This window comes from Ricinus communis, chromosome 5 (genome assembly GCF_019578655.1).
Source record: "Ricinus communis isolate WT05 ecotype wild-type chromosome 5, ASM1957865v1, whole genome shotgun sequence".
In the NCBI taxonomy this organism is placed as follows: Eukaryota; Viridiplantae; Streptophyta; class Magnoliopsida; order Malpighiales; family Euphorbiaceae; genus Ricinus; species Ricinus communis.
In genome coordinates, this window is record NC_063260.1 from 28,029,969 (window position 1) to 28,055,226 (window position 25,258).

The 25,258-nt window shown below is 34.7% G+C and overlaps 5 protein-coding genes across 10 annotated transcripts; 2 read left to right on the plus strand and 3 right to left on the minus strand.

Moving 5' to 3' along the window:
• Positions 1-1,508: 1,508 nt before the first annotated feature.
• Positions 1,509-5,301, minus strand: LOC8280108 (flotillin-like protein 4). Its single transcript, XM_002519859.4, has 3 exons — positions 5,165-5,301; positions 3,136-4,618; positions 1,509-2,306 (listed from the first exon to the last, which is right to left on the minus strand). Exons 2-3 carry the CDS (start codon positions 4,060-4,062, stop codon positions 1,788-1,790), a joined length of 1,446 nt encoding a protein of 481 aa, XP_002519905.3. The 5' UTR covers positions 4,063-4,618; positions 5,165-5,301; the 3' UTR covers positions 1,509-1,787.
• Positions 4,992-7,412, minus strand: LOC8280107 (protein ROOT PRIMORDIUM DEFECTIVE 1). Its single transcript, XM_002519858.4, has 2 exons — positions 5,928-7,412; positions 4,992-5,311 (listed from the first exon to the last, which is right to left on the minus strand). The coding sequence occupies exon 1, from the start codon at positions 7,410-7,412 to the stop codon at positions 6,069-6,071; it is 1,344 nt and encodes a 447-aa protein (XP_002519904.2). The 3' UTR covers positions 4,992-5,311; positions 5,928-6,068.
• A 444-nt stretch (positions 7,413-7,856) lies between these two features.
• LOC8280106 (carbon catabolite repressor protein 4 homolog 4) lies at positions 7,857-13,951 on the plus strand. 2 transcript variants are annotated; one of them, XR_007216033.1, is made up of 11 exons: positions 7,857-8,131; positions 8,222-8,322; positions 8,869-8,909; positions 9,429-9,478; positions 11,220-11,289; positions 11,438-11,559; positions 12,075-12,208; positions 12,322-12,472; positions 12,600-12,747; positions 12,967-13,393; positions 13,473-13,951. XR_007216033.1 is itself a non-coding variant. In XM_002519857.4 (10 exons), the coding sequence occupies exons 1-10, from the start codon at positions 7,857-7,859 to the stop codon at positions 13,273-13,275; spliced, it is 1,401 nt and encodes a 466-aa protein (XP_002519903.3). In that variant the 3' UTR covers positions 13,276-13,445. The 2 variants fall into 2 exon arrangements, 1 of the variants encoding a protein (XP_002519903.3); XM_002519857.4 differs by lacking the exon at positions 13,473-13,951 and having other exon boundaries at positions 12,967-13,445.
• A 139-nt stretch (positions 13,952-14,090) lies between these two features.
• On the plus strand, positions 14,091-15,883 carry LOC8280105 (coniferyl alcohol acyltransferase). Its single transcript, XM_048374700.1, has one exon. The coding sequence runs from the start codon at positions 14,390-14,392 to the stop codon at positions 15,728-15,730; it is 1,341 nt and encodes a 446-aa protein (XP_048230657.1). The 5' UTR covers positions 14,091-14,389; the 3' UTR covers positions 15,731-15,883.
• A 39-nt stretch (positions 15,884-15,922) lies between these two features.
• Positions 15,923-22,549, minus strand: LOC8280104 (pentatricopeptide repeat-containing protein At4g19440, chloroplastic). Of its 5 annotated transcripts, none has more exons than XM_048374699.1 (8): positions 19,669-22,549; positions 19,465-19,540; positions 19,303-19,356; positions 18,478-18,542; positions 18,065-18,158; positions 17,888-17,964; positions 16,719-16,808; positions 15,923-16,598 (listed from the first exon to the last, which is right to left on the minus strand). In XM_048374699.1, the coding sequence occupies exon 1, from the start codon at positions 22,295-22,297 to the stop codon at positions 19,754-19,756; it is 2,544 nt and encodes an 847-aa protein (XP_048230656.1). In that variant the 5' UTR covers positions 22,298-22,549; the 3' UTR covers positions 15,923-16,598; positions 16,719-16,808; positions 17,888-17,964; positions 18,065-18,158; positions 18,478-18,542; positions 19,303-19,356; positions 19,465-19,540; positions 19,669-19,753. The 5 variants fall into 5 exon arrangements, with proteins under 5 accessions (XP_048230656.1, XP_048230655.1, XP_015575093.1 ...); XM_048374698.1 differs by having other exon boundaries at positions 17,888-17,967; XM_015719607.3 differs by lacking the exon at positions 18,478-18,542.
• Positions 22,550-25,258: the final 2,709 nt, after the last annotated feature.

Here is a 25,258-nt window from a genome sequence, read left to right on the forward strand (position 1 = left end):
TTTAATTATATAAAATTTTAAATTTTTTCAAAATAAATAAATTTTAAATTTTTAAATTAATCTTATAAATCTGATGATGTAAAAGAATATCAAAAAATTCATTAACACTGGTATTTGGACTGGATTGCCAACTTCTTCTGCATCCCTCAAAACCAGCGATTCTATGATGAATAGGATCACTTATCCCACCATAAGCTCTATTCTCTGAGCTAAGAGAATACAATGCTGATTATGTGCAATCAAGCAATAACAAATTTCTTATTACAATTTACAATTATGTCTAAACGATTGGTTAACATAAATTATCATCCTTAATAATCAAATACCATCAAATATGTAAGTGTATTATTATTTTTTATGCTAAAAAATATCACATCAATCCTTATATTTAAAGGCCGATCGTATTTAATTATATCATATCGCGCGATACGTTTATAATATATAAATAATTATTTGAATACAATCCATTTAATAAATTCAGAAAAACTTATTTAATAAATTTATTTTTTGAAATATATTATTTAAATAAAAGACTAACAGCTATAATTTTTAAAAATATATATCTATTTAATCATAAAATTGCTTAAAATTAAATTATTATTTTAAAATATAATTATATATTTATAAATAATAGAATAATACAAATATATAAAAAATAATAAATGTATTTATACATATCATTACTTATTAACTTAAACGTGGTTATTTAAATTTAAATTATTTTCATATCATAAACGAGCAATTGAAACCTGTTTATCCTAAACTTAAATCGTGTAATTATGTGTCATGTAGTTTAATCAGTGGTGTCAAAAACTGACAGCAGTAGCCTCTGTGTTGAGTCCCTAGTGTTAGACTGCAGCTGCAAAAAAGGAGTTGATGGAATGAGTATCAGTAGAAATGATTATGACTCGTCCATATTTTCATGGGAAACTGATGGTGGCATGGCGTATGCGCTTTGTCATGATAATAATAATAATAACAACAGAGTAAGAGCATCTATTCTTGGTTATAAGCATAAGCATCTCGTAGTGGCAGGACACAGGAGGCACAATTATATATTTGGAACCCAATTCTATTTTCTAATATTTATTGAAAATTAGATGGATTTTCATGCTCCATTCACTCCTATTTAATCAAAAACTGCCATAAATTTGTCGAATTAAGAAAGAACAAAATGTCCTAATTTTTTATTTTTTTTTTATTTTTTTTTCATATTACACAGACCAGTTTTTCTTTCAAGTAAGCATTGGCAGTATTAGTGGCATGTGTAATGTATTATAAGAATAAGAACCAAATAGAAGAGGATCGCAGCTAAATTTGATTGAGAAAAACAATAAAGAAAATAGACTGCTGATAAAGAGAATATGTCTTTGCATTAGCTGTAAGAGATAAAGATATTATCTTTTTGGAACGGAAAAAACATGTCTCACTTATAAGAAGGTAAAGATAAGAAAATAAGGAGAAATCATATGGAGACCACCTTAAACTAGGGAAACATGCAGTACTAATTGCTTTCTAAAACAGTTTAAAAAGAAGAAAGAAATCACAGTATTTTGATACTTTAACCGAATGGTTAAATTATTTATAAGCGGACATTAACATGGATAACAATATTCCCCACTACAATACTTCACAATTCAGAGGCAAACCCTTTTCTGTGTCTTTTTCTTTCTTTTTTTCTTTTACTTTTATCGCCTGTTAATTTGGCTCCGGCTGGAGTTAAGATTGGCTTGCAAATTCACAATACTTGGAGACGGCTTTAGTCTTAAAATAAGCCAAGCCTGATATCAAGAATGGGCTGAAGAGTCGGTTAGGGTGGCCATCCATGCAGGTGGCAGCATCCCAGTTTGCTCTTGGACAGTCTTGAGCAAAGGAGGCAACATCTTATAAACTCCGGCGACCTCCTTCAAACCTCCATCACTGATATTATTATTACTGTTGCTGTTGTCTGCACCGTTACTCCAAATGCTAATTTTCGGCTGCAAACCTCGAACAGCCTCCGCGTTAACTTTAGCAATCTCTTGAAACATGCCGCCATTGATCATCAAGAAGTCCCTTAAGGCTGCATAGTTGCCGCCTAATGCATCCAAAAGGGTGCGTAGGTACGTGCCTTGTGCTTGTGCTAGAGCAACTAACCCTTCAGCCTCTTTTTGCTTGGCATACAATTCTCCATCAGCAACTTGTTGCCGGGCGTAGTATGTCGCGTCTGCTATTGCTTTTTGCGCCTCTGCTTCTTTCTCCTTTTCGTAGAGAATTGCTTCTGCTTCTTTCTGTTTCTTATACAGTTCCCAGTTTGCTTCTTGCACCTTTCACAGATCAAACCAAATTTGTATATCAGAAGTACTCCATTTTTCTTTTCTATTTATCATCAGAATCTGGTGAATCCATAGATTGATGCCTGGACTTTTAGTTTGTTTGACTTATTAGAATGTATTGTTGTGATGATGAGTTGCAGGGAAATTGTCAATGTTTATTCACATCATTGTCAATATTAAAACTACAAGCAATATATATATATATAACCAATATAAATTTGTATTCTTGGCAAGTCGACTACTTCTAGAACAAAGCAAATCAATAATTGTATGCTACATGGTTAAGACGACTGAAGCAATGATTTATTTTATTTTAAGGAAGTTATGCTTTGCACTAAAATCGAATTATTAAATAAAGAATAAAGCATGCTCAAGGCCTGGCGGAGTCCGTGCATATCACCTACACCCAATTAATAAATCTATAAAGTTTGGAATGGGGCGGACCGGCGTCCGTCTTTCCAATTATTTGTGAAAAACATTGTATATGCAGTCCTAGTAAGTAGTGTAAAATTGTACTGACAATTGAAAAATTGATATTGGTTCCTATCAAGGCATTACTTCAAGAGAAAAAGAATATAGACAAATCTATGCTGCTGCTCGGTCAAGGCTTTTCATGGTTGGGTTGGCTCCATGATCTCCATTTAAGATACAATGTTTTTCTATAGAAGAAAGTTATTAGTATTGGACCCCTATTTGATAATATGATAGCTAATTAACAAGTTCCAAATGAGAAAAGGCATCACTGAAATGAAAAAGAAACAGCAACTAAATCTAAAATCTTATAGTAAATAAATATATAAAAGAAGGCAGTGAATCTTACCTTAGTCTCATACTCAACACTGGCTTTGCTCAAAAACTCAGCTTTAAGCTTTTCAATTCTAGTCAAAGCATTCATCCTCTCCACCTCTCTTTGCAGCTCAGCATCTCTCAATGTAACAGCTTTTGATGCTTCAACTTCTGCAACTTGTGCCTCCTTAGCCCATCCTGCCTTCTTCTTCGCCAACTCCGCGTTCACCTCTGCCACCTCTGCCTCTCTTTGATTCTCATAAATCTTAACCTCTGTCTTCACCTTTATCTCCTCCTTCTTCCCTTCTCCTTGTCTTTGCGTTGCTATTATTTTCGTCTCTGCGTCAATTTTTGCCGCATTCTGCAGCGTTTGTCCTTCCCTTTCCTTTGATCCTATCTCTCCTTTCATTTTCGCTTCTGCTACATCAACTCTAGCTTGATTTGCAGCTTCCATTTGTGTCTTTTGACCTAAATACGAGAAGTACTCGTGTCCAGGAACATCTACCAATTGTTTAACGTTAGCGTTATAGATAAGTAATCCGAATTGGTTGAGTTCAAGCTGAACTTTCTCAAAAACTTCTTGCTTAAACTCTTTAGTTCCTTTAAAAATCTCTTCCATAGTCATGGAAGCAGCAAGAACTCTAGTTTCACCCTCGATGATACCTTGGACGAGTTCTTTGACATGGTGAGAGAGCTTGTCATGTGGAGAGATGAGTTTAGCATATTTCAAGAGGCTTTGATCATCGTCTACACGAGGACCGATGGTGAAAACAGCAGGGAGGACAAAAGGGAGTTTCTCAGCACTCATGGCTTGGACTTCGAAAGTGTAGTTGACTGGTGAAACGTCGAAGACAGAACATGATTGCCCTGGAAGAACCCATGCTTTCTTTGCAAGCTTTATGTCCGAGATACCCACTCCGGTGATCACTAAAAACTCAGAAGGGCTGGCAACTCTATACATGTTTGTAAGTCTATGCAAATAAGTTGCAGAGAAGGAAGATGATTGTTTATGACTGCTAGCTGATTGGAATATATATATATATATACATATATATCACTAGAGGATGGTGAAGAAGGAATAATTTATGGAGGTCAACTATACGATTTTAGAGTAATTATTCTACAATTTATAAATTTTCTTGGAAATTTACATGCTGAGGACACTATTTAGAGGAAGACTTTCTCTTATAAATACATGGATCGTCGACTCAACGTATTTCTCAAACATTTTCGCTGGCTTTGAATGTAGGCTATCGACAAGGCTATCACTTTCATACAGCATTTACAAGGGCCTTTTCTTTCGTCTCTTATCTATATACTGTGGATGGATGAGAACACTGTTTGTGTTGGACAAGCATTGTTTGAGACAACCAAATATACTTGCAATTACTGTTTACTGATCAAAATTCAAGGCGATCGAACATTCTTTTGTCCTCTAAAATGTTACAATAGCTGCAATAATTTTATGTGATGCCTTACTTGCATGTGAAAACCGATGAGCCCATTGCAAAAGAATCCTGTGCCAGTTAAGGATGGATTATTTCATTAATCTCTTCCGATAAATTTATAACAAACTATCAAACCCAAAAAAGGAGGAAAAGAAAGAAATAAAATAACAAAAGGCAAATGGGCGTATAAAAAAGTCCACTGCATAAACTTGAATTAACCGTTACCAGAACTAACATTTTCAAAAAGATACCCATATATCTGCTTTAACAGCATCATACATGGGGTGCAATAAATTTGAAAAAGCACTGAACTGGTATGTTAATATCTCATTAACCAGTATTGTCAAATAGTACTACTCAAGAGAGGGTGAACAAACAGGAATAATAACTGACAAAATCATTTTGCCTGTTAAGCATTATATTATGAAGGGAAGCAGAAAGGAAAGAAAAAAGATCAGCATATTGATGCCACATCCAGAAATGGAATCTATTTATCAAGAATTCTTTTGACATTTCCAAAAAGATTATGTAACATGTAATTCACTCATTAATTGATGCCCAATACAACTGACAAATTAGTTTGCACTATAAAATATTAGGCAGATCTGAACTAACAATTTCCAGAGTCAATATTCCTCGCTCCAATATAAGGCTCTCACTGCCCTTGCAATAGTTGTAAGAAGTGACTCCACAGTTCGAATGATGCAATTGCTTTGGTGGGCGAATCTGCTTTCATTGAGTGCTGTTGAATCCTGTAATTTACTGAAGTTCCGGATATCCACATAGAAAATAAAACATCAGAATTTGGTATATATGTGCGCGTGTATATAATATTTCGAAAACTCCAGCAAAGTAACCACTTCAGAATACAGGAAAAGAAATAGTAGCATCTATTTTAATATAGAGGAAACATATAAAGGATCACAAACATTACATCATGACCACAACAGACCAAAAACGGAAGTGAGCTAACCATGTCACAAATCTATTAAACGAAGTAAACCAAGTAATTAAGGCCAAAACTAACAAAGTAAAACCGCAAACCAAGTTAGCACCAAGAAAATAGAATAGACTTATATTTCCATGCACAAACTCGTTCATTTTGTTAGGTTTCCAGCTTTACACTGACACCACCCATCAATAGAATCTAGTTACGAGAGTTGGTATTCAGCTATATACAAAATATAAATTACTTTTAGGAGCAGAAACATCAATGCCGAAGTTTGAATCATTGTCATGCAACAACTAGCTGCCGATGCTATTGCTAAGAACAGTGGAAAGCTATGAAGATGCAGTGAACCAACTAATATCAAGACAAATTTTCAACAATTTCCATGCAAAAACAATAATAAGAAAGATAGCCATAGATGTGACTCACAAATTCTTGTCTCTTCAAGGATTGTCGTTGATCATCTTCAGCAGACTGCTCCTGAAGCAACCTATCTGATAGGAGAGATATTTTAACAGCTGGACATAAAATTTAAGTCCAGTGGAAGCTTCATTTGTATCTTCCAACCATTCATGTCTCAATTTCACTGCTTCCATTGTCAATGAATCCATCAAACTCGTCATCAGTTGTAGCATTCCTGTCACGGTCATCTCCAGTTTCAAAACTTTCAAGTATCGGGATAACCCAATCTCCACCAGCTGTGCCTCCGAAATTTGTTGTAGAAACCAAAGTATCATGTCCATTCTTAACCTCAACTCGGTTTTGCAACTCTCTTGTATTGCGACGACCCAGCAAGACAAGGTCCAACATTTTTCTCCGAACAACAGAAATTGGGTTTGGTTCAACCATACACCCTCCGGCATATGCTTCTCTAAGAAAAACAATATGATTGGTTCCCCTGGTTGATATATAGAAAATCCCAGGATGTTTCAAAAGCAATTCACGCACATTTACTTCCATACCTAAATCCTTCCTAAAATGACTCAATCTTTCAACCTCGACCATGTTCTCCACTGTCAAGCTCAATAACTCATGAATTATCGCAACTACTCGCTTCTCATACCGCTCCTTACCTCCACAAGAACGCACCTTAACCAATTCCTTCGTCTCATAAGGCTTGAGATAAGGAAGTCTTTGCCAATTCTTCATTTTCACTCTGAACCCGCCCTCAATCTTAAATCCAGTGGGAAAACTAATAGGAAATGAAAATTTTGTGTCAAACTCACTCAACCACTTCTCTCTGTACTCCCTCTCTCTCCATTTCTCGATGACAGCCACTGCCAAATCCTCCTCTGGGCTGACTAATTCCACAATTTCCAAATTAACTAACCTAAAATGATGTTTATACTTGCCTAAAATAGAGTCCCTAAAATCCTCTGGCAAACCCAATTCTCTCTTAATCAACCTCAAAGCATGAACATGAAGAACCCCACTTTTGGACATCATCAACAACTTCTTCACTCTCCAAACAGCTCGGAATTCACACTCTTTAGTGATATTCACTTCTTCATCAATTAAGTCCCTCATTGTTTTAGTGATTCTACAACACAAATTCCGCCTCACAGGGTGCGTGAATACCTCAAAGACATGAGGGTATTTTTGGACAAATTCACCCATACCCACATTCAACCCTACAATGTTACTCCACCGAGACATCAGTTGTAGAGACACAAACGGGCCACGTTTTCTGTTGGACATGAGTTCATAGATATTGTAGATGGTTTTGAGTTTCTTGAGGTCAGTTGCAAGCTTGTCGAGTTTTGAGTCTCTAGTTCGATTCTCCAGGCGAGTTTGGGCTGTATTTGCTGGTTTTTTCCATCTTTTTTGGACAAATGAGTTAAATGGACCAAATGGGATTCTCAATGATGCATTACAACTTCTGAAGTTGAGGAAGAATTTTTCCAACACTATCATATCGTCCTATGTGCATTATTTAAACAGATAAAGAGATTAAGTAGAGCGAATAAATATTCGAAGAATACTTTTTATAAACATTTTTAAGTGTCACTCACACACTAAGAAAATAGTGCTTCTAGTGTGATAGTTCCAGAAAACAAAAAGGGAGAGTAGTTATTAGCAGAGTAGATGATAATGCAACGGAAGAGATTCAGCTAGAAATTTTGACAAACAACTGGCATGCATTACGCATCTTGACCGTGATAAATGCACTGCACTATGAAATGGATTTTCAAATGCGATTCAACAAGCAAACATATTTGTTGAGAAGCAAAGAAAAGAATCAGCTGTTCAGTTTTTGTCACTGCTAATCAATCAAGAAGGAAAATCTCTTTATACAGGAATAAGAATTGGAGAGAGCACCGCAACTGAGAGTCTGATACACATAATACATACATACATATGCCCCTTCGAACTTGCAGCTGCAACTGGAGTGGGTTGTTTTCTTCTGTGGTTTTTGATAAATTAGAAATGGGCTTTAGTTTCTGGAATTTGACTGGGCCAAGAAACCCAAAAGAGCTCAGTCTAATTTACATTAACTCGAGCTTTATTATTCTTCCTGAAAGCACCACAGCAGCGAGAACTGCCATAGCTACAAACACAGAAAAACCAAAACAGCGAATGCTCAAGTTACTAGTCTCTTTGCCTACCCGCCTACCTTTTCCTTCCTTCACCAGGTTTCTTATCTCTCTCTCTCTCTCTCTCTCTTGGTAATGCAATTAAATAGCTCTGGATGTTGTATAATGTTGTCTGATTTTGCATTACAGAACAATTTGTATGAGAAAAATGACCACTGCACCATCACCTATTTCCCCCAAATTTATTCCTGTTCAAGCTCCTCACGTTTTTTCAACAACTAAACCTGATGGTATGTATCTTCTTCGCATAACTCCTTATTTATTTATATATTTATTTCTGCTTTAGCTCTCCGTAGTTCTCTTTAACTTACTAACTTCGTTTCTTGCATTAAAGATAACATATGTTGCTTCTGATAAAAAATTGTCAACATGAGAGATAGAAGTGTTGCAGATATAAGGAAAAGAAATGAAAAATCTTTACTTTTCGATTTTGTTAGAAACTCTTTTCGGTTTCATTGGTTTAGGTGGATTTTGCTTTTTTTCTCTTTCAAGTAGAATGTTTTGTTTCTCCTCTTTTATCATTTATTGCAGAATTACATGACCAACGTCTCTTTGTGTTTTAAACAGAAGGGGAATAGTACTAACTTGTATCATAAATTACCTCTGATAGCCAAAAGGCGCAATTTATGGAGGTTAGGATCACATAAATATATACACACGAGTTTCTCTAGGATTATACTTTTGGTTTATTTAGAATAGGCTTCACTTGCACAAATATGTACTTATCCAATATATTCTGTTCAAAACTAAGTGTGGCATCTCAACATCATATGCAGGGATTAGAGTCCGTCTTGTTTCCTATAACATTTTGGCTCAGGTATTGGGAATTTACCTATAGTTTTTAGCTTCCGAGATGTGCATTGCTTTATTTAAACTTTCTCTGTTACTTTTCTCCTTTTTATTTATTTCTCAATGTGATATCTTAGCAGGTATTTTGTATTTTTGAGATTTTGAATCTGAAAATAAAGCATTAATGTCCAGGGACTTTGGATGTGTTTCGTGATGTTACAGAATTGTTCTCTGCTGTTTGGCCTTTTTCCACTCTGGGATACTGAGATAATGTAGTGACCTGGTCACCATACATGATTTAGAAATGCGATAATCAGACTTTGTGCTGAAAATGAACTAAATCTGACTACTCTACTTTTACCATTATGCAGCCATGACAAACATATGTTATTTTTGTTTTGATTCTGTCTGCATAGGGAGTCTCGATGGTACTATGTGAAGAATAAAATTCTTTGATGCTTAACCATTGCCAATTTGTTGGTCCGAACCATAAATTTATTCTTTGTACCTTTATTTTCTGATGGTGTAAAATTGCTTTATTGTGTAGGTTTATGTCAAGAGTTCTTATTTTCCACATTGTCCATCTCCTTCCCTCAAGTAAGTCTTCTAACCCCTTATGTGAATATATGCATGGCTGTGGTGTAAATTATCAATATCCAGGCATTTTAGCTGCACCTCCTTGAATGAGGTTTATAGCAACTTATTGTTAATGCATTTTGCAATAACCTTCTTTAAGGATCTGTTCTTTTGGTAAGATTTTAAATTCTTAGGAATTTTAAGTATTGAGACTTGTTTGAATGATATTCTAGGCTTTTTAGTTCTTGGTACTTTAATTTTATTGTTCTAATTACTTGAGAATTTAGTTAGTTAATTTTTAGAATTCAAATTTCATAATAATTTTTAAATATAATTTATCTTATAATTCTTAAAGTAAGATCCTATATATTTGTTTAAATAGGATAAGTCAAGTTTGAATGATACTAACCATTTAATTTTAAGCAACGGTCTAGATTTATTTGAAAATTAGATTTTATATGTTGGATAAAAAGATCTCAGCCATTCATTTTACATTAAATGGTCGAGATCTTATACACATGATTTATAATTTTACTTAAAAGTTAGAGGATTATAACTTTTATTTAGAAAACATTTAGAATTTAAGAATTTTAATTCTAATGGGAGAATATTTTACAATTTATTTTCTTATGTTTAGTTTCTGCGGAACTTAAATTTTTGTCTTAGATCTTCTAAAGAACAATAAACTTCTATTAAATTCTCATGATTTATACTTCCAACTTTATTTTCCTATCAAAAGAGCAGATACTAATGAAACTACCAAGTTGATGTAGAAAAGGAAAGGGGACAAAGAATTGGTGCTGTGAACTGTGCTCCCTTTTTGCATAGACCTGCCTTCTATAATCTTCTCTTATCTTTTTTCGTTAGAGTTAGTGGTCTCATTATTTTATGCAATATACCATATCTCAGTTTTCTTTCCAGAAAACCATGATAAAAGCCTAACCTTACACTCACTATGACTTAGCTGCACATGCAAACGCACAAGTCCTCGTCCTTCCTTTTAAATGGATTGGGATTGCAGGGTGAACTAATTTAAAATTAGAAAGTTCTTTAGAAAGTTGTATGTAAGTAATAAGTGAGGAAGAATGACAGTGAGAGGAGAAGATTGGGCAAGTGCCTTATGGTAGGTGGGGGAAGCATGGTATCGAGCCTGAACACAAGTTGCTGCTTATTACTAGAGAGAGCGCGTGCATGCAAGAGTCCGAGACAGTTATAATTCATTAAGGTTGGTTTTATGTTTCACTTGATGAGAAACAAATTGGAAGTCCATGCTTCCTGAAAACATATAGTTGGCAGTTATACCTTAATTATATAAATAATGCTAGGAAAGTAATAGTTGCAACATATTAGTAGTAGCCATAATTTATATGTAATACTATGCTTCAGCAATTACATGTTGCATTTTTATTAATTACAGACTAAATATAGTTACCCATAAAAGCAGTGGCAGAAATTAATGTTAGCCGCCAAAAATTGTAGCCTAATTCTTTATTTCCACTTATTAATCTTTTCTAAGTTCAGATGGCATCGGCAAGGTGATTCTAAGTATTAAGGAAATTATTTAGAGTAAATCTCGTTTGCAGAAAGAATTTCTTTTACTTCTAAAAATAATCTTCTAGTCAGGGACTTGTATAATTTTCTCAAACTATGAATATCATGTGTCCTATGGAAGTTACTAATCTAAATTCTTGTTATTTTTCTGTTTTGAACATCTAAGGAACAAGTTGACTGGCTTTTCATTTGTCATATATGCTAAATACAGGTGGAAGTCTCGTTCAAAGGCAATTTTAACTATTCTCAAGAATCTTGAAGCCGACTTCCTCTGTCTTCAGGTGCTCTTTCACATTTATCATCTATTAGGGAGGAGATAAAATCCCTTCTATCTGGAAAATCAGACACTAACTTTATAGCTCAGTTGAGTTCCTCTGTTAAATATATTTAAACATAGTGATTAACAAGATACTTACAAAATCTTACCAGGAGGTGGATGAGTATGATAGCTTTTACAAGCAAAACATGGAGATCCATGGTTATTCCAGTATTTACATTCAGAGGAGTGGGCAGAAACGTGATGGCTGCGGGATATTTTATAAGCACGACTGGTATGCTGTCTTAATGCATGTAATAAGTTCAATCATTTCAGTAATACTTGACAGGGCCATTATCTCTTGAAACACGGTTGGCTAGTTTATTTATTTATTTGTATTTGGGATATTATGTCTTGGCTGTTGGGTTATATTTTATTTCAGTTTGATACTGAGGAAGTCATAATACTTTTGTTCATGATAACTCAATTGCCTTATTTTCTTCTTAAAACAACCTAATGCCGACACCCTTTGGAAACAGCAATGTTATTCCTTTTATATCTATCTGGGTTAATGCCGCTTGTGTAGTGGCACTTCACACTTATAAAAGGCTAATGGCAAGTCATATTAGTGTCCTCAAATCTGAGTTAAATTTTCTTATTCTTCTATCTAGGTTTCTTTCTCCTTTCTTTTTTATTTTAGGGACTAAACTTGCCCTTATTCCTGTAGAGAATTTGGTATTGATGAGCCCTTATCTACGAGCATTTAAAGTCTCTTTTTTATTCACTCGATTCTTTGTATTATGGTTTCAGTGCAGAGTTGCTCTTGGAGGAGAGAATAGAGTACAATGATCTTGTAAACTCAGTTCAAGAAGAGGCCTGTTTATGTGGAGATAAACCAATTGAAACAGATGCAAATGGCGATAAAAGTGTTGAACCAAAAAATGGTAATCCATCTGCTTGTGAATGCTTTTTCATTTTCGTATACTAGAAACATCCTCCAATCCCGATTGAATATGACATGTCAAGCTGGTGGCTCACTTCAGTGATCTTTTATTAGGTGCCTCGTCAAAAAGTACTCCTGAAGATCGTGGTGATCCTAATGATCCTCGTGTAAGATTGAAACGCGATTGTGTTGGAATCATGGCTGCGTTTAGGCTCAAGGATGCCTTTCGGCACATTGTTATTGTTGCAAACACACACCTTTATTGGTAAGTGGATTATAATCTGATGATTTATATTGGCATCGTGTACTCATATATTGGCTTCTATGAGTATCTGACCTACAAATTTTGTTTGCTGAAGTTGTAATGCATATCTTTAATAATTTTGTTTCAGGGATCCAGAATGGGCCGATGTCAAGCTTGCCCAAGCTAAATATCTTTTGTCCCGTTTGTCTCAATTTAAGATCCTAGTTTCTAACCAATTTGAATGTTCACCCTCTCTTTTTCTGGCTGGCGACTTCAATTCAATCCCAGGGGACAAGGTTTGTTAGTTGTCTGTGCTTTTTCTTTTTAAATGTTTTCTTTAAATTTTCATTCTGAAAATATCAGGGGCTGTATTTTGTTCAGTTTATTTGTTATCTGGCTTTATTATTGTATAGGTTTCTCACTTGTTCAAATTCTTCTTTTCTTTTGCTTTTCTTGTGTACTCTGATAAGAGTTTGATATTTCTGCACAGTTATTATTTACCAATCTTGTTTCAGGTTTACCAGTACGTTGTTTCTGGAAATTCATCATTTGCACCAACAGTAGAATGCTTGGATGATCTTCCTATTCCCTTATGTAGTGTCTATGGTCATACAAGAGGCGAACCACCATTCACAAACTGCACCCCTGATTTCACAAACACACTTGATTATATATTCTTTTCCCCTGATGAGAAAATAACACCAATCAGTTTCCTTGAACTTCCGGAAGGAAATTCGCCTGACGTTCTTGGCGGATTACCGAACTTCTACCACCCAAGTGATCATCTACCAATTGGTGCTGAATTTGAAATCTCCAGGGAATAAAGTCCATCGCAGAGCAAAGCAATTGCTTTGCTTTTCCATTTTTGTTATTATTGATGCATTGATCTCTCCATTTGTTTGTAAAAATTTAGTTTCATTTTGACGGATTTCGTTTGGATAGGTATTTGATTTCTTTACTCATTGAATGATCAATATCAGGATTTTGACACTAATACCATTGTGTTGAATTGTATGAACAGCTCCTGTAGGATATAACTGTAGGCCTGCTTATCCTTTTCCATAGAAGCTCCAAAGTGCAGAGGGAAATTGCTAGCAAGATGTGGAACACTAGAATCGTGGATAGAGGCAGAGAAGAGAGCAGCAGTTTCAAGTGGTTGGTGGGCAAAGACTATTTTCGAATTTAGCTTTGGCCATTGACAAAGTAATAATGAAAGCCCTGACAAAATGACCAAGGTATTATGGTAAAACAACAGGAACTGAGCAGCTAGTTGTAGTAATTGACCCCTCCAAGTTGTAACCAATAATGATGCATATCTTTGCAACCTCAAATGGCATGTCCAATAGTGACAGCCACTAATGAGGCTAATTGCATATGATGACTAAGCACGCATTTAAAATTTCCCAAGTAATGGGAATTGGGAGCGCTCAAAAAGATTTGATATATGTATATACAGCAACTCTGAATAATAATAGTATTGCTTACTTTTGACCATTGTGATCAACATTGTACTCCAAATTTGCTCAAATCTCCATCCATCAATTTTCTTTCCTTGAAACGCAATATCTATGACCAAATTCTCTTGTCCAAAACAATTACACCACTCAGGTTTGTGTTCTAAGGCCTTCAGTTCAGTCTGATGTCATTTAGCAGAATGTATCCTACCCCTCAATGATGTTGCCTGCCAAACTTGACCACTTGGGTGAGTTACTGACTGAATTATTTGCATCAAGTGGTACAACCATAGCCCAGCACTAAAGCAACAGAACATAGTCTGGCCAAGTGGAAATCGTCATCGTAGATCCAATCTCGGAAACCTGAGAGAATTCTTCCCACATTGTTTACCAGGATTTGATTCCAAGAGTGCTACCTTGTTCTCTATTTAAGCTTTTTTTTATTCTTCTTTTTTACAACCAGCCATTAGAAGGGCTTAAAGAAATGGAGGCAGGGCAAGGGAAGTTGGAAGTTTTCATCACTAAGAAGAGCATTATTAGAGCAATCAATAGCTTGCCAAAACCTCAGATACTAACCCTATCAAACCTTGACCTACTTTCGGGCCGATTTCCCGTCACATACTTGTATTTCTATCCTAACCCTGAAGCTGCCAGCTTTACCTCTATCATTGAGTCTGTAAAATGCTCCCTTGCTGAAACTCTAAGTTACTACTATCCCTTTGCTGGTCGAATTGTTCAAAACCCAGTTACTGCTGAGCCCGAAATCGTGTGCGACAACAATGGAGCTCTGGTTGTAGAGGGCCATGCAAATATTTCATTAAAGAAACTAGAATTTTACAATCTTAATCAATGTTTACAAGGGAAACTTGTTTCTATTAGCCCTGATTTTCCTTTGCATGTCCAAGTCACACACTATACTTGTGGTGGCATTTCAATAGCATTCAACTTTGATCATGCACTAGGTGATGCATCTTCTTTTGGCAAGTTCTTGCTCTCATGGTCTGAAATTGCTCAGAACAAGACATTATCTTGCATGCCTAACCACCAGAGAAACCTTTATCCACGTTACCCTCCTACTTACCACCCTTTCTTGGATCAAATTTTTGTCAAGTGTACCATAGAAGATATAATAAACATGCCGACCACCAACATCTTGCTTAAGCGCCTTTACCATATTGATGCATCCAGCATCAATAAGCTGCAGCATATTGCTTGCGCAAATGGCAACAAGAGAACAAAAATTGAGGCATTCTCAGCCTACATATGGAAGATAATGGTTACAGCCATTGATAAGAAGCATGAAAGGTGCAAAATGGGATGGTTAGTAGACGGCCGTGGCCGAATGCATGGAGCTCAAGATCCAATGTCAGACTACATTGGGAATGTATTGTCCGTGACTGTTGGAGAGGCGAGTGTTGCAGAACTCAAACTAGGGTCCATATCAGATATTGCTGCCATTGTCCATGAAACAATATCAAAGGTCACCGATGAGAAGCATTTCCAGGATTTAATTGATTGGATTGAGTGCCATAGGCCTGGTTTGATGCTACCAAAGATCGTACTAGGACGTGGCGGCCCAGCAGTTGTTCTGTCATCAGGCAGAAGGTTTCCAGTAGCTGAACTGAACTTTGGGTTTGGCAGTCCTGTGCTAGGCACCGTCTGTTCTACCATAGAAAAAATTGGAGTTGGCTACTTTAACCAAAGACCAAGTGCTCAAAATGATGGGTCATGGACCGTGTCAGCCATCTTGTGGCCAGAACTAGCTGCTGCCCTGGAATCAGACCCCATTTTTGAACCCATGTCAGCTAATCATCTTCAACTCTAATGCTATTTTCTGAACTTGTTTATTTACGAAAGAATCACTTGTGTCGGAAAATGTAGTGCAACAATGAGGAACAAACAGCTATATTCTACGTATATTTTGTATTAAGCATCATCTCATAATGCTAGATTATGCAGTACGAAGCTATTTATTTAAGCTTGAACAGGGACGCTAAGTTTCTGATCCACACTAATATTTTCCAAAAACTCAATCGACCCATTCTCATACAACTCAACCTAACATTTCAATGTAACAGACTACCAATGAAATTAGGTACAATAACTGATTACTGCTTCAATCAGATCCACATGCAACCTGTTAAATTGAATATATAAAGTATATGGTCCAGCCTTGAACTTCAGGAGTAGACCTTCAAATCAGTAAAAATTGGCATCTTGGGTTGCATGATTTTTCTAGAAGACAGACTTGTGTTTCCTACCTTTGCTGTTCTGGCATGCATAAAATATGGAAGTTCAACGACCCTCTCCAATTTGTAGAAACATGCATAAGCCTCACGAGAACTGGACCAAATATTTTGCAAAATTGCAAATTTTGGTCCGTGTTAAACAATTTCATCAGAGAACAGACCATTCAACCATCTCTGCCTTTTAATATCATCCTACCCATGCCTATCTCAAGTCTCAACCTCCCTTGTTTCCTTTTGTTCTTTTAATTGCTGTTATTGTTATTTTGTTTGAAATAACAATGCAATTTTTATTAGAGAGGAGAGGCTGATTCTGACTAATTTCAGCATGCTTAGCATTTGTCTTCTTGGGGCAAGAGCAATGATCAGCACCATCTGTATATAACTCGTTGCTTCATCTCCAAGTAACATCAACAAATTGTAACACCACCACACCAGCCACCTCAACTGCCAGTACGAGAGAAAGAATAAGGACTTCGATTCGAGATTAACAAATCAGGACCTCAATATCAGCAAATTTTGAAAAACATAACGATTACAGTAAAACAGATAGGTTTAGCTGCTTACATAAAACAAGCATAAAAGCAAAGAGTCCATAAGCATCAGCTTGCACAAAGCACTCATAACCTTCTGAGTTGCTTGCCAGTCCTGTTAGTGCTGGCATCAGAAACAGTAAAAGAATGAGAACAACTAGAATGAAGATATGCACAACAATATAACAATATAACAATATAACAAGACAAATATTGTGCAAGTCACGCTGACCCTGAAAAAAGGTCAAAATATTTACTAACAGTAGAACGCAGATATGCACAACAAAATCATAAAAAAAGACAAAGAAATCCTGAAATACTGTTGCTGCAATATATGGTTTACTGACTGTCAAATCCTGGTTTTGACCTGGTTATGGTGCTCTCTAGCTAATTAAGATAGGAAATGGCCATATGTGAATCATTAATTCATATCCACAGAAAAGTGAAGTGCGAAAAAAGGTAAGCCTAGAAATTTATCTAAACACTCAGAAAACTAACCTGCAGAATTAAATTCTACGGGGGCTGATATATGAAAGTAAATCCTCAATCGCATCTACGAATAAACTATTCACAACCCTAAAAGACTAAGCTATCTCCATAACCAGAAACACCCAATCTCAAGGAATGTCCTCAGAGACAATCAATCACATAATGAATACTGAATATAAAAACGGTATCCATTAAAAATAACTAACATCCTTCATGATTTCCATTTCAGCAGAAGTCCTTTTCTTTGACTTTGCCTATATAAAACCATAAAAGAGACATCTAAAGCAATATACAAGATGCTCTGACATAACAAAAGAATTTGTTAAACTACAATTCAGATGGGTCAAACCAGATAGCCTCACACAGATTTAGTTGAACATAATACCTACTTTCTAATCATCATAGTCATACATGCATGTTTACTTAAGTTAATTATGCAATGCAACAAAGGGAAAAAAAAGTTATGATCATTCAATCCCTAATGTGTAATTACAGAGAGTACAATGCAGAATTTTCCAATTTCCAATACATTTTATAGAAGATAACATATTTTTAGAAAATGCATTTACCAGTTGAGAAATGGAAACTGTTTTCCTAGGAAACTTTGTTTCTGGCACAAAAACAACCTAGTGGGAGGGAAAAGTAGAGGGACAGACAAAATTGCAAAACGAAAAACAAATGGGAAAATAATATGGTCACAGGAGCCAAAAGTACCTCAAAACCTTTGAACTTTTGGGTTTGGTCAACCACATAAGCTGGCTCTTCATTTCACCTCCCTCATGATGATGGCTCTGCTGAGATAAAGAAGCAAATAAAGATTTCAAGACATAACCAAAATGGAAATGTAATAAAAATGTTAAAAGGAAAACAAAAATGTTTTACAAGTCTCACCATCAGATTCACCTAATTGGGAAGTGAGAAAATCTCCTTCATCACAAAGACCCAGGATGAGTGCAAGTTTCTAATCTTACACTAAAGAGCATAGCTGTAAGCCAAAAAGTGAACCATTGTATATAAATATAGTACCACATAAAAGAAGATGAAAAATGCAAGAGACCCCGATAGATTATATACAAGCACAGATGTCATTAGATAAAGCATGAAGTGAGGAACAAAAGTGTCAAGAGGATCTTGAGATCTTATTTGAATTGCACTACCAGGTAACAATCTGCACCATATAAAATCCTCGTTTTTTCCTTTTTGTCTTTTTCTTTCCTAACCATCTCGCAAACCAACACATCACTTGATCTTTATTCAACCAAAACAAAAAAGAAGAATTGTGAAGATAAAGTTAGCCATTTTACCAATGGGTAGGCAACAACCAATGATTTAGAGACCCAAGGGACAATTCAAATAATTGAGCAAGATTCTGAAAAGGAGAAGGAACTATTCAAAAAAAGGCAATGGGCTAAAAGTGCAATGGGCAAACAGATAGATATCAATGCAATGGGATAAAGCCCTAAAAAAGGAGATCATCATGTAATTTAGACCATTAAAGCAGAACATCATGACTGCTCTAGAGTCTAGATACAGACTGTCTTCATCGAATAGCAGCCCTCAAATTGACTCATACCAGTATTCTTTTTTATTGTGTTCAAATTAAATGTCTCCTCATTTTACAGTCTTGACTAAATGCTACTAATGATAATTAAAAAAATATGATTATTTTTTCTTACCATCCTATTTGCTGTTGCTTCTAATTCTGTGAAACTATAATTAGCATTGTCCATGGTTCAAGCTTACGTGGAAAGACAAAAACACTTACCCAGAAAAAAATAACATGAACAGTGAAATAAGCATTTATAGCGAGAAACTGACGTCTATACTTCCATATTGACACGAGGTGCTTCAAAAGAATGTGAAGAACAAAAGCCAAAACAATAATGCATTCACAAGCAAAAACAGTTTATAGAAATAGAAAAAGGAAAATAGGAATTTTTCAAATTGACGCGTAAACTGCCCGGCAACTCTATTTCAAAATTACAATAAAAAATAAAAGATTGAAGACGGAACAGAAATTAAATTGTGACCCAAGTTAGGGAAATAATGGAATAATGTGCAATGGCGAGTAACAAAGAAATTATATAATGAGACAAGTTGAGGGATGACACTAGCAAAAACTGTTGTACCTTGAGCAAGCTTGTAGATGCAGTGCATAAATTTCCATTCCGCAAGAAGCACTTCTACAAACAATTAGTCAATTTGGATTAAAGTACAACACTAAATATTCTAAACATGATAAGCAAACACAAACACAGACAAAATGGTCATAAATGAATCAGGCAACAAACCTCAGAGTTTCAATGATAATACTTGAATTTAAAAGAGAACATGAGAGAATGCCATCCACTGTACATCATCAGCTCCCTAAGACGCAATGTTAAGCAAGATGTTAAAATCAAGCATGCAACAGTTTCAACCTGCACATTCTTCAAAAGAAAAAAATGACACAACCTTCAGTACATGAAATAATTACAAATTTTGTTTCTACTCACATTTTGTTATATAAGCTGGTGAAATCTGTACCATTTCAGGAACAAGAATATGTCATATTCCAACCTTACATGAGTTAGTGATTATTTATTCTCGACTCGAGACTGTCAATGGCTTATGCCACCCATCAATCAATGTAGTATATGTAATATCATCTAAAGATATCCCACCGGTGGACATAAGATCACAAACTTTAAGAGCTTCTTCCATTTTCCCTTCTTTGCAAAATCCATTTGTAAGGGCATTATAGGTAACAGCATCTGGGACAATTCCTTTTTGAGCCATCTCATTCAGAAGCTTTGCTGCTGCTTTCATATTTCCCAATTTGCAATGCCCATTTATCATGATAGTGTAGGTAATTTTATTAGGATGAACGTTATTTATAGACATTTCCTGCAGGATGCTATCAACTTTATGCATCTGCCCTAGCTTACAGTAACCACCAATAAGTGCAGTATAGCAAACAACATTTGGTGACAAACCCTCTTTTCTCATTTCATCAAGAAGTTGATTTGCACTGTCAACAAGGCCAATATTGCTGAGTCCATGTATAAGAGAAGAATAAGTGGCAGAAGTTTGCGGAATGCCTCTACTTCTCATGTCATCCCGAAGTCTAAAGGCTTCCCTCATATTCCCATTTTCACAGTATGCTCGGATTAGTGTACCGTAAACTACAGCATTTTGCTCAATTTTCATAGTAACCATCTCCTGGAACAGCTTTTCACCCTCTTCAACTCTGTTAGCTTTACAATATCCATCTATCATGATCCCATATGTATAAGCATCTGGAAAATTACCATTCTTTTTGCATTCATGCCAAAGCCCACCAGCTTCTTCTATTTTCCCCATATTACAGAGCCCATGCAGAAGCATATTATAGGTATACATGTCTGGCTGAATTCCCCGCCGGACCATCTCTTCCTTAAGTTTAAAACCTTCCTCAACCTTGCCTTCCTTGCAACACGCCAGTATAAGTGTGTTATATGAGATACTGTCCAACACCAAACCCCTCTCTAGCATCTCCTTGAGAAGCTTAGCAGCTTCTTCCTTGCTACCGGCTTCACAAAGTCCATGAATTAGAGCATTAGAAGTCACTGTATTGGCGGCAAAACCTTTCTCTAATAGTCTATACCAAAGCTCAATGGCCTCTGATTGCTTACCATTCTGACAAAGTCCAGAAACCAATAAGGTCAGCAGACCATCATTAGGCTTAAAATTTCTTAATAACATCTCCATAATAAAGAGTAATGCAGAGTCAAACCTACATTTCAAACACAACCTATGAATAACTGAAGTAAATGTTCCCTGATTTATCACTCCACCTCCTGTTAGCATTTCCTCCAAAAGATGTTCTGCATGTTCCATCTGATTACTCTTGCAGTAACCTTGTATAAGTGAATTACAAGTAACTGAATTGGGACTTATACCATTAGATATCATATCATCTCTTATCTGTAATGCCGTGCTAATATTCCCTATCCTACAATATCCATCAATTAGCGTATTATACACAACATTATTAGGTGCATAACCTCTGTCAGACATTTCCTTCAAAATGCAGTTAGCTTCATCAAACCTTTCCAACTTAACTAAACCATTAATGAGAACACCATAAGTTACAAGACTCGGTTTCACTCTCTCTTTTTCCATCTTTTCTTTAAACTGAAACGCCTCATCCAATCTTCCATTCTTGCATAACCCATGTATAATATTATTATATGTAACGACATTTGGAGCAACGCCCACTTTTTCCATTTTACGAAACAACTCAATAGCATCATCCACTCTGCCTCCAGTGCAAAAGGCATTAACCATAGTACTAAACAAGTAAACATCCGGAGTGACGCCACAATGACACATGATATCAAACACTTGATAACTCATTTTTACCTCATTGGCTTTCACTAGAGAGCTCAACAAAAAATTGCAAGTCTTAAGAGATGGAAACAAACCCTTATTAGCCAATAAACTGAACAATTCAAAAACAACACCAAAACCCAGATGTTTAAATTGTGTACTATAAACATGTATCAATAAATCCACTACAGTAACTGCAACAGCTGGCTCAAACACTGAATGCAAATCAGAAAATATTAAACCAATCTCAAAATGTCTCCTTTGAGAAGCATTCTTATATACAGCTGGTAACTTCCCATCAATTAAACGAATCAAAAGCAACCTTGCAGACGATAAAAGATTGGAAGAAACAAGCAACCGAATAAGAAGGCAATAAGAACGTAATGTGAAATGAAACTTACAAGTCTCGGAAGCAAAATGAAAAAAATTAAAAGCAGTTCTTGGATTCACATTATTTGATCCAATAGCTAGAAAACACTGATCAAATTCATGAGGAGATAAATGGAGCAAAAGTTGTTTACTTTTAGAAGAATCAAAAGATGGGTTAGAAAGAATAGAAAAAACCGAATTGATCAAACTCTGATTTGGAGCTTTCAGTTGATGCGTTTCCTGTGGTGGCAGTAGTTGTTGCTGCTGCTGTTCAGGATGGTTTTGCTGTTGGATTGTGAATGTTGTTATAAAAGTCAAGGGACGAGCAATTGGAGGATTAAAATAATTGGGTTTCATTATGGAAAGCCTTCTCAAATCCATTAAAGATTGCTGCATGTAAATCATAACAAAAAAGATATTGAATTTTGAAGAAGAGGTTCAAAGTGAATGATAGAAATATGACATGATGAGTAGTTGTTGATATGTTGAAAGGATATAAATGAGACACGGCATAGGCATACATAAATAAAGAGAGAAATTGGCTGTGAAGAAGAAAGTGAAAGTCTGTTGGACAATTAAAATTATGCCCCCAGCAAGCGGAGGGGTTTGTGAGAGAAATTAGGGTTCAGTTGAGCGAGACTCAGAGAGGAAGACACAATTACTTTGGGCCCAAAATTTTTTGAAAGACAGCCCGTTGGACTTTAACTTTGGGCCGAAAGCGAGAAATCAAGGTTTTGAGACTCATAGAGAAGACACAATATCTTGGGCCCAAAAATTTGAGAGGGAATGCATTGGACTTATTATCAAAAACAATAATTAATTTTATGTTTTTTTTATTTTAATTTTATTTATTTACCCAAAAATCTAAGGAGGTATTCTTCCTACGTGGCCTTCTGCATTATATAGATATCTTCAAAATGGCAATAATTTCCATGAATAATTATAGCAAAGAAATCATAGGTTTATGCAATAAAAATTCAAATGAATGATTGTCGGTGCAATCCAATACTTTTTGAGGCCAGAAATAACTTACTGGTTAAATAAATGGTAAATTGCATTATCAACAAATGGGAGGTTGACATTGTTCATGATTTTAGAGGAGGGAATCAAAAGCAGCAACATTTTACTTTTCCTCTTGGATTAGATGATTCTTCTGAGCCCCTTGATCTCAACTTATTAATTCATTAAATTATTAAATTATAATAAAATCGACTGGATTATAATAGCAAATAAAATACTCCTCTACAATATATGTATGTTAATGATGAGTGAGTCTATTTTTAATGATCACATCACTTGCAAAATTTCTCATTCACTTACGAATAACAATCAATTTAGAAATTCAAGAGATTTACCTCTCATAATATATTTATGCAAAAATATTTAATAACTATTTCAACTCAGACCTATAATGGATTATCAGATAAGGCCAGTACAAATAAAAATTTTCAACTAAAAGAGAAACTCCTAACAATATTCCGAGATTGTAGGAATTAAATTCGAATAGAGTTAGAAATATAATTCAAATAAAAGACTAATATCCTACGAACAAAAAATAATCAATTTACGGGTTCAGGAGATTTACCTCTCGTAATTCTTTTGTTATATTTTTTTTTAAGGAATACTTTTTAAAAATAATTGTGTGAAGTATCTCATCTACTTTTCTAGATAATTAGTCAATATTTATAAAAAAAAAAATCACGAGACTCTCTCTCTCTCTCTCTCTATATATATATATATATATAAGAAAATAGAGTTTTGATCGACATGAAATGAAAATGAAGGTTTCACGACATGAGAAAAAGTAGATACCAACTAACTGGTTTTCGTCTGTTCACATTCCTTAGGAATGAATAGTGAGCAAAGTTGTCTTTGTCCAAGCATTTCATATCGCCAAAGAATCGTCTTTTAGCAAGAAATTCACTGAGCAACTGCACACAACGAATCTCTCTTAGATACCTTTACAGACTTCGTTTTCGACCATTCCCTTGTCCTCCCACTTCCCTTTTTTGTTTTTCTCTTCTCTCCAACTCCTGGATTTTGGCTGTTTTCCCTTTTAATTAATTTGTCCTTCTGTGTGTAAATGGCCCAGTTCAAACATTACCTGTAAATTAAGCCATGGGATCGGAATTAATTTTACTTTTATAACACTTTAATTATAACTGTTTCTTAATGATCCACAAAAAAATAATATTTAAATATGAGATTTTGCTATTTCTAAATTCTTTTTTTTTTTAATTCTAACTCGCATGCTGTGTTTGAAATATGACATTTGGTAAATGATATTTTTTAAAATCTCAGTTATTAACTTTAGTTTTTTTTTTTTTTTCATGTATTAAATTTGAAATATATATTTTTTTATTTCTAATTCTAATTGTAGTTTTTAATCATCCTGACGATTCATAAAAATAGATTCCCTCTAATACTTTTAACAAACTTACTCAATAAAATATGATTTATATATTTTACTCATTGTCATAAAATTTTAATTAATTTACTTATTCAATAAAAATATCATTTATAAATTTTACCCACTTTCATAAAATTTTGATTAATTTAAGTACAACCATTTCACAAAATTCATATATTTATTTATATTTGTGCTCAAAAAATAATTTATTTTTATAAAAATCCAAAATCTCAATCAATTAATAGACTCAAACTCATGTTAGGTACTTATAATCTTGGTTCAGGCACATGCGTTTATTATCGGTTAAGCCATATTAATACATGATAAAACTGATAAATTAGTTTATAATTAGGCTAATTGATGTTTAAATGTTAGCACTGGTAAGTGCATAAATCGTTTTTATATTAAAACAATAAAATTATTTTAGTCTTGATACAAAATAAATATACTCAAAATAGGTATATTTAATAGATAAACCTATAGACATCGTTATTTTCGTCAAATATTATAGTATAATAACTCTTAATATAAATCCTAATAATAATATAAAATGATTAAATTGCCCTGAGCTATGTAAATTTCAGTATGCCTTGTAAGATCGTCATTTTATGCGTCTCGTTTTTTGGTCTTGATACAAATTTGTCCAATTAAACTTATTTTTAAGTTTTTTTCTTCATATTTTTTTTTTGACTAATTATCTAAAATAGATAGTAAAATTTAAGTAAGGTAAACACATATTTCCACCATATTATATATAGATAATATATTATTAAAATCCTAAAATATTCTAAATAACTATATATAATTTTTAGACCTATGACTAATCCTAACTAAATTAGCAATCACATTAATGTTAGTGATAGAATTATTAGTAAAATCACATGAATGCCCAGCACACATGGTTTAGTTCAGATGGGTACAGCTTAAGCTCATTGAATTAGCACCGGATTATGATT